This window comes from Epinephelus moara, chromosome 5, assembly GCF_006386435.1.
Source record: "Epinephelus moara isolate mb chromosome 5, YSFRI_EMoa_1.0, whole genome shotgun sequence".
NCBI lineage: Eukaryota > Metazoa > Chordata > Actinopteri > Perciformes > Serranidae > Epinephelus > Epinephelus moara.
The window spans coordinates 73,846-83,308 of record NC_065510.1 but is presented as its reverse complement, the minus strand read 5'-3'; the positions used below and the strand labels follow the sequence as shown (position 1 = coordinate 83,308).

General features: G+C 38.8%; 1 protein-coding gene across 1 annotated transcript in view; it reads left to right on the top strand.

Annotated features, from left to right (window-relative positions):
• Positions 1 to 1,761: 1,761 nt before the first annotated feature.
• Positions 1,762 to 9,463, top strand: part of usp34 (ubiquitin specific peptidase 34) — a 74,588-nt gene continuing 66,886 nt past the window's right edge. The window contains exon 1 of the mRNA XM_050043909.1: positions 1,762 to 2,089. Within this exon, the coding sequence (XP_049899866.1) occupies positions 2,047 to 2,089 (43 nt within the window). The 5' untranslated portion in view covers positions 1,762 to 2,046. The remainder of the gene's footprint in view (positions 2,090 to 9,463) is intronic.

The window sequence follows — 9,463 nt, the reverse complement described above, 5'->3', positions numbered from 1 at the left end:
GAATCAAATGTCTTTGAAAAATGGGGGATGTACCTGTTCAGTTAGTGTAAGATATGATTTATCATATCAAAGGAAATGAAAACAGGCAGGGTGACAAAATAATTTCTTTTTTCTCCCTTTATAACAAGCATTCAGTTTATGTACACTGTACATCAGTGGAGGAAAATAATAAGAACATTGACACAAGTACAATTTTAGGTACTTGTAGCCTGCTTTACTTGTGTGTTGCCATTTTCTGCTTCTTTATACTTTGACTCCACCTCAGAGGCAAATACTGAACTTTTTACTTCACTACATTTGTTTGATAACTTTAGTCGTCTTGCACTTTCAGATTTGTAAAAAAGATAAACCAAATAATAAATTTAGTTGTAATATTACAAATGAAGCTACTCAGCAGTATATAAAGTTATTAAAATGATTCCCACCTGCAACATTAGTGATGCTTACACGTCCATCTATCAGTGATTAAAATCCTGATATTTACATTTATATTTTGCACAATAAATACTTTTACTTTTGGTACTCTTAAGTATGTCTGCACTGTGGCATTACTGCTTTTACTTCATTAAATATTAGAGTACTTCCACCTCTGCTGCACAGACAAGAAAAACTAAAAGACATGAATATATATGTTAAAAAAAAACAAGTACATTAACCTCATCACATGATTTTGTAGTAGACATGGATTTCATTAATCAATTATGTTTATTTGAAACGCGCCTGACTGTTTAAACTGTAAAAAGACTTACATGTTATACCGGGGAAAATGTAAATAAAAGCTTAAAACATAACGTAAAAAGATTAATATTCTAATATGTATTTTGTCTTATTAAAAAGTACAAAGTAATATTAACATTCTTTCTTTTCAGTATTTTGCATTAATTCCATTAAAGTCGTGTTGATTATTTTGTCTGCAGTTTTATTTTCACCGTTACACCAGCTTAGAGCAAAAAAGACAAAGAAAACTAGCAACAAACAAACAAAAAAATAAACAAACAAAAACTATATAATACTTTAATGATAATAATAATAATAATGATAATAATAATAGTAATAATGCAACATTTTTTTTTAAAAAAAGAGTATTTTTTACTGTACATGTGTGAAGTCGACATGGTACATGTAGTAAAAAATTTAATGAAAATTTGACTGTAAAGTAGCTGTAAGTATGAGTCAGATAATTTAAAGATAGTATTAAAATCGTTATATAGCTGGGTGTTAAATGACTAAAACTGAACAACAGCAAAAAGTAAATAAATAAATGGAAATAAAAGTATATACATTTTATGTAATACAAACACTGAATAAATAGATAAATGAATAAATAAAATTGCTAAAATTAATATTTCACCGCAGTTGCCCTTGAGAGTTTAAATTTAATTAAACAAAAGCACATAATGAGTAATCAATATACAGGGGATAGTGTAAAATAGAACAAACAAAAGAGCATCACGCTGGACAAAAATATTATACAAACATACAGATATGAAGTGTTATGATAGCCTTTTGTGAAATGAATTATAAAGTAGTTTCACATATATAAATACATAAATAAATTAATAAGCAATATATTTATGTTATACATTATCAAATGTGTTATAAAAATATTGATGATACTGATTATTCATCACAGACAGCAGTCGTCCTTGAGATCCAAAGAAAAGGTTGAAACCTCACTTTCGTTTGGAAGGTATCGCGAGACTTGCGAAAAAATCCGAACAGGCTAAAGAGACAACACGAAAAGTCCCGAACTATTCCCCCCCTCCTTTTTCATCATGGCTGCTGTGTCTACTCTCTCAAGTAACGCTCAGATTGGACACTGACTCGATTTCTACCTTCCAGTGCCTCTTAACTTTTGGTGTACATCAACTTCGCTTGGATGCAAATCACGTTCTACACTTTGTTGTCCCCCCTGGTTTCATTTAGTGGGATAACCTTCACCAATCACTCCCTCCACTGGGCCTTTTTTTTTACCCCAAAAACCAACTGCCAGCCAACAACAGCTCCCAGTGCAATGGTTTGACTCAGTTTTCCTCTTCATGAACAATGTGTGAAAACTGCGCCGAGCTGGTGGAGGTTTTAAATGAAAGTAAGTAAAGAAATAATTTCATTTACACGCTGAACTAGCTGCTTGATATTAGCATCGGTGTCCACTGGAGCTTGGTGTTAGCTCGGTGGCTAGCTAAATATAACTTTGTGTGTTTTTGTGATTAGCTCGCCTTTTCCGTCCAGACTTTGCAGCCGTGGGACAACTGGAAGTAATGTCGGTGTTTCTGCGTGTTTCACAGTCAATGACAGTTTTGTCTTCGTGTTACACGGTGTCGGTTTTGATATGAATGCCACATCCAAATTGGCAGCTCAGTTTTTGGGGGCCTGTCTGTCAAACACTCCACAGAACTCCCACAAGCTAATAGCTGCCTAACTCGACTCAAAATCTTATCAGCTCGATCGGTTTTTGTTCGTGACATTACAGCCATGACTTAAAATACTTTCGCACTGTCAAACACGGTGCACAGGAGCGGGTTTTAAGGGTGCGAAATTGTGCTGAAACTCCGACCTGCACCGATTTTGGAAGTTAGCAGAGTTAGCTTAGTTTAGCTACAGCGAGCGAGCCTGACTTTGTTTGATGTGTTTGTCAGGTCAGTCTGCTAGCTGTCCACTCCGCTGCCACCCCATTGTTTTGCAGATGGTTCACAATCACAGTTCAAAATGCCCTGCTGATTGTCAGTAACACGCTCGCTGTCCATATCGCTGACACGAACATGATGATGTATATTTCTTGTGTGGGTTTTGGCGAGTCTCTTGAATGTAGTGTAAGCTAGCGGCAACTAAGCTAGCCCAGAAAATTAATGGCTGCAACGAGGCGCATATTTTGGCACACAGCACATCGTTAATCCTCGGTAGCTTGTGAATGTTTTTCGGGTCGATGTCGTGTGCACACCGGCCTCACTCCTTTGCTCGCTTTGGTGGTAAAATGAATCTTGCAATGAAGTCGTATTTCCACATGCAAGGCTAACGTCAACTTAAGCCAGCAAACGTAAATACAAGGTTGCCGTTATAGCTACAAGTTAGCCCAGGCGTGCTAACCGGGCCTTGCTGCACTTCAGGGCTGTCTGCAAGACACTGGACAAAGCCTGTCTGTGTTATAACACTGTTTGTAAAGCTGTTACAATGCTGCGATTGACGGTTTATTTGGCGTTTTCCCGTGTGTGTGTCCAGCCTATTGTGTGTGTCATGAGCTTGTGTGACTGAGAAGGGAAAGCTCCTCCTGCAGGCTCTGTAGGAATCCACTTTAATAGACAGTCATGCACCTGACTGTAGCATGGGCTCACTTACTCAAACTTATAAAGGAACTCCAGCTTATTTCTTTTTGAGTTGGTGTGAATTAGAAGATAAGCCCTTTGGGAGTGTGTGCGTACAAATATTAAATTGTGCGTGAGTTGTGGCCACCTGTTTTGGGAAAGGAATGCCATTTTCATTGTACATTATATGGCTGGAAGTGTGTGGACACCCAGCTATTACAGACGTGTGTGACACTTGCTGAACATATCATTTTCAAAACCATGGGTATCACACTGATGCTATCACAGCCTTCTGTCTTCTGGGAAACTTTTCATTAGATTTTTTTTAGGAGTTGGCTGCAGGGATTTTCCTCCCATTCTGCAACAAGAATATTATAACCCTTTCATACAAGCAATAAATGCTCCAACTGCCATGTTGCTGGATCTTCAGCCATATCTGGTTGTCGTTCAGAAACCGTACAAATAACAGAATTACATTAATGCAAAATAAAAGTAAAGTCTGTCTTGCCCACGCCTGCACGCTCTCAGTTTGGCTGTTTCTCCTTTTGTCTCCCTCTTGTTAGGGAGTCCGTCAAATGACATTTAAAGGTCAATATCATTAATTTTCCATTCTTAATGGAGACGGCAGGTCACCAAAGGCGGGCAGCCGTGCTGGTCTGAATAGGTTATTAGTGAAGTCGGGCGCTGATGTAGGGTGATGAGGCCTGGCTTGCAGTTGAAGTGCCCGTTCATCCTAAAGGTGTGCGATGGAGTTGAGGTCAGGGCTCAGTCAAGTTCTTCCACACCAAACTGGGAAAAACCCAGTCTTTATGGAGCTGGCTTTGTGTATGGAGACATTGTTGTGTTGAAGCAGGAAAGAGCCAAATACAAACAGTTTGAGGCAAACTATTGTCCAAAATATCATTGTGTGCTGGAGGATTTAAGAATTCCCTTCACAAGTGAGGGGCTTAGACCAGAAGTACAATGTCCAACGTCCATCTGTCTTATAGGAGATGTTAATGAGCAGTTAATCTCATAGGAGAATCTTCCTCAGTGTTTTTGTCTGAGACGTGTCGCCTGCTTCCAGTTCTGTATGTTAACAGTTGTGGTTTATCAAAATATTCCACCTTCTGGTATTCGATGTTCGACTATCGTATGATCTGTAGCTATGCTGCTCATGTGCCAGATTTGGTTTTGGTTGTGTGTTTTGTGTAGAGGTCTCCGTTATAATATGGATGTGCAAAATATCTGTATATTTTTGGGAAACCCCAGATCAGGTTGTCTCGTTGATGCCCATCACAAAGCATGTGTTGCATTGTGTTGCACAGTGACAGGAAGTCAAACAGTAGCTTTAAATTATTTTTCACCTGCATTCTTACATGCCAGAGGTCATTGTGTGGAACATTTTAGTCCTCTTGCATTGTGTAAAGTTAGATGGACAGAAATGTGTGTCGCACCTTTAAATTAGAGCTGGGTATCATTTGAGAATTTTCATTACCAGTGCCAGTACAATACACGACTCTGAGTACAGAAACAATACTTTGTTTTCAGCGTCTTACTTTGAGAAATGTAATCTTGTTTTTCTTTCTGCAAAACCCATAAAAACCCAAAGTTTTCAAATGTTTAATTTTGTCTTAACACAAGCAGCCACATGAGAACTGTGTCTAAATAAAATACAGCTTAAAACTAGTAGAAATTTAGATTTGAAATCTGACCAGGGATTCAGTGCTACCATTCAGGACTGGAGAGGATTCGACAGCATTTAATAATCAGTGCTACGTATACATTAAGTTGGTATCAAAGGTGTTTTGGTTCAATACCCATCTGTACTCAGAATGTAAAAAAAATCTACAAAACATTTCCAGTGGTTGGCAACGAGATGACAGTATGAATAGATTGTGTTTTTGTGCTTTAAAGGTTCACGTGTTTGTTTACTTCTCTGTTTGAGGTTTTGATGTGGTTTGGGCTTCAAGGTGTATGAAGGTTAAAGGTTGCTCTGTGCTGACACACCACCACACACACAATTTTACCTCGCTGTAGTTTGGCTGGAGTCTGACTCAAATAACATGACAGAAAATCTGCTGCTCGTGTGCTTTTCACGAGTCCAGCAGTGAAAACTGGTTGTATTTTTGTGGCAGTACGAGGCCTGTTGGGCCTTTCCAACTCTGCTGATACAAACTAGTGTTGTGGTGGGTTGGAGGGGGGCTCCACAGCGGGGTGCTGTCAGCTGTGACAGCTCTGTCTACAAGACTGGCAGGTCCATGTGTTCTGTCTGTAGGTGACCTGTGACCTCAGATTTGCTGCAGCAGCATGTGTTTGTGTGCGTATGTAAGAGGCAGAATCCCCTTTTACAACAGGGAGCTGTGTTTCCTGACACAGGGCTGAGCCATGCGGTTTCCAAAAATGCAAGGGTTTGTTTCTTCTCTGTTTCATGTGTGAATATCTTTGGGTGTTGGGCTGTCAGACAAAACAAACTATCTGAAGATGTCACCTTGGGTGCTAGGGAAATTGTGACATTTGCATTATTTTCTGACATTTTCTAAATGAAATTCAGCCTGTAGAAAACTGTGGTATCATTGTATAAAACAGTTTGTGCAATGTGGGCATGTAGGAAGGGTAGGAAGGGTAGGAAAGTGCATCATATAAATCCAGCCTTTCTTCTCCAGTTTAAAGACTCTTAAATCACACACACAAACTTAAACTGCTAAAATATAATTGCAGGATGATGCAACTTCAACAATAAAGAGTGGACTTTGAAGTCCCAATTTATAAACATTTGCTGAAGACATTTTGACGTGTCACAGCAGGAAAACACGGGTGTAAATAACAATATTAATGATGGCTGAATTCCATTTAGCTGCGTCACTTTCAGGGTCCTGGTATTTTTCATGCTGGCTCACAGGGACACAACAGAACCATTGTTAATGTTACTCACGACACCTATGATGCCCTTTCCTACTATAACAGGGGAAAATGTCCTCAGTGAAAAGGGCCATAAGAAGTAATAATGGCATCATTATTGTTTTTAGTGAACGTTTACTTAAAGTAGGTAAATTAGGCCTCATACACATTGAGGTTACAACGTGACCAACAACGTATAACCCAGTGCTGAGCAAAACTACAACATGCAGAAGGAAATGTAGTCACAATGCTTGTCACTCATCGTTTTCATACTTCATTTGGAATTCACATGGTATTGAGCTGGAGACAGAAATTAAATTTAAATTGGGTGTAAAATTATTCTCTCAATTATGTAGAATTTCACTTTGGATGTACAGTTAACGTTTAGGGGACGTAGGGCTTATGTTGCCTCTGATTTGAGTATTTTATTAAGTTTTTTTTTAACATACTTTTAACTTAAAGTAGCTGTTTTTCAGCTTCTTTCCTTTAAAGGTTGAGTTGGTAAGATCTAGGGGGTTTTAGTGGCATCTAGTGGTGAGGATTGCAGATTGCAACCAGCTGAAACTTATCCCGGTTAGAATTTCTTAAGTGTTCATTGTTCAGGAGGTTTTAACTGGAGGCTGAATTATCCTCCTCTCCAAAACAAACTGACTAGATGATTTAAACCAGTAAAAACACTGAATAAAACAGTTTCACGTTACAAATCAGTGTTCATCCAACGCTGTTTGGCACATCGCAGACAAGCTGCGCGCCCAGCACCTGCGTTTTTTTGTGCTCGCCTTATTTCTGATCCAAATGTTCAGGAGGTTTTTACTGGGAGCCAAATTAACCGCAGAAGTCTTCTCCTCTCTAAAACAAATGATCCTAGTGATTTAAACAAGTAAAAACACAGAATAAAGCAGTTTCATTTAAAAAAAAAATTGTGTTTTTCCAAGGTTGTTTGGCATATCAGAGACAGGCTGCTATTCCAGCACCTGCTAATGTGTGCTCACCTTTTTTCCCTGATAACTTAAGATCAAGACGTTCAGAAGGTTTCTACCGGGAGCTGAATTAACCACAGAGGTGTCTTCCTCTCCAAAACAGACAGACCCGGGGACTAAACCAATAAAAACACCAAATAAAGCAGCTTCACGCTAAAAAATCAGTGTTTTTTCTGATGCTCGTGTGGCTTACAATGGTGGTTGACGCAAAGGGCTCTATCTAGAGCCAACATGGCGGTGAAACATGGCAGTCTCTATAGACAAGGACCCGCTCCCTATACATAAACGGCTCATTCTAAGGTAACGAAAACACAACAGTTCTGTATTTTTATGTAAATTTACACTAAAGAAAACATACTTATTATATTATATTCCATTCCTGACAGTATATGCCTTAAAATTCTACACACTGGACCTTTAATCTTTGGATTGACAGCTTCAATGATTCAACCATTTATCATCCAAATACTGATTGTTAATTTAAAAATTATTGTATCTCTTGAAGCAGAATACTGAATCCCTTCAAACCAGAGGATAATACGTGTTAGTCTGATGATGAAGTTGTTTTTTGTATCACATATTTTGGAGTTTTTCCCTTCTTCACGCACAGTGGAAGTAGGTGAAGTTGTGCCGTAAATCCCTACTGTGCTTCTACACTACCCTTCAATCCAGACAATGAAATTACAAAATCCAGTTGCAGTGTTTTATTGAAATGTTACAAAGCCTCTCTTCCACCTGAAATTCTTCAGAAATGGAGATAAGACAGAAATGAAAAGACAAATGCCCAACATCACAGGCTCAGTGGCACACAGATCTCTATCAAAGAGTGCCTTTCTGACAGATGTTGTCATTCCGCAGGCTTCAGATCTTTCTCCTCTGTTGGCTTTCAAAAGCACATTTTAGCTAAACTGTACTTAGAGTGTCACAGCTGGAATGTTCATGTTTAAACGCCTCCAGTCTGTCTGAACGCTACAGTTGCTGTTGAGCTGAGGAGTGTGATAACACTGTGCAGGTGTCCTCCCCCTCTTTGTATTTATATCCACGGTGAGCTGCAGCCATAAACTGGGTTTAATGTTGGCACCTGGCGTGCCCATTCACAGACATCATCATCATCCCTCAGCACTTGGGTTGCAACGGTATGAGATTTTCACGGTGCGATAACTGTCTCGGAAGATATCCCCATTTCATGATATCATGGTATTGCAGAATTTATACTATTATCAGTCAGAATGAATCTTAAAGGAATGAGAACAGAAGTTTTTTTTTTGGTTTAACAAATGTTTTATTACTATAATTTACTAATTTTGTTAATGGAAGTATGTTTAAAAAGTCTCGCCTTTAGAAAATAACTAAAATAAAACATTTTCCGTACAGTCGCATCACTATGATTACCGTCAACTTTTAAATCAAGGGTTACCCTAAAACTGGTATATGGCTGCAACCCTACTCAGCACGGCTGCTGTCGGGCACATACCCCAGAGAGTGAACTTCCTCCCGGGCATTGAAGCCTCAGAGGAGCCTCTGTTCACTTGTAGAGCTGAAAGCGTTTTGGTTCTGTTCAGAAAAGCGTACTGCTTGCACAGCTAAGACGGTCGATTGAAACTATTGTCGCTGTTTTTTTTTGTGTGTGTGTGTTCTGTCTTTGCTGTCAAATTTAGGTCAGCGATTCAGTAGAGACACTTGATTCCTCTGAACTGGGTGTGACTGATGTGGATCTTTGAAGGCCAATACAGCAACAGTAACTTTAGACTGGAGCTGTTGAATACTGGTGCCAATATTTAATGTCTTTGTTGTAGGGAGCCTTCAAACTGTAGCCCATCTGATAAAGGCCTTCGAGGCCAGTATCAATATGTTAAAGTAAACATGTTTATTGAGTTTTAGTACATTTTTGAAAGAGAGAAAATAACAGATAATGAGAACTGAGTTGGGTGTACATTTTGATCCTGTGTCCATAGTGTCCCTTTGGTTTATTCAGATCCAGATTATGACAGCGTCTTCAGCGTTTGCAGTAGAGGTGAACAATTTCTCCAAATTTCTGGGAAAGGTTTCCTCCTAATTCCTCAGGGAAAATCAGTCAGTTTTTCCATCCCATATGTACAGTATATATATGTATATATATATATATATATGTGTATATATATNCCTTTGGTTTATTCAGATCCAGATTATGACAGCGTCTTCAGCGTTTGCAGCAGAGGTGAACAATTTCTCCAAATTTCTGGGAAAGGTTTCCTCCCAATTCCTCAGGGAAAATCAGTCAGTTTTTCCATCCCATATGTACAGTATATATATGTATATATA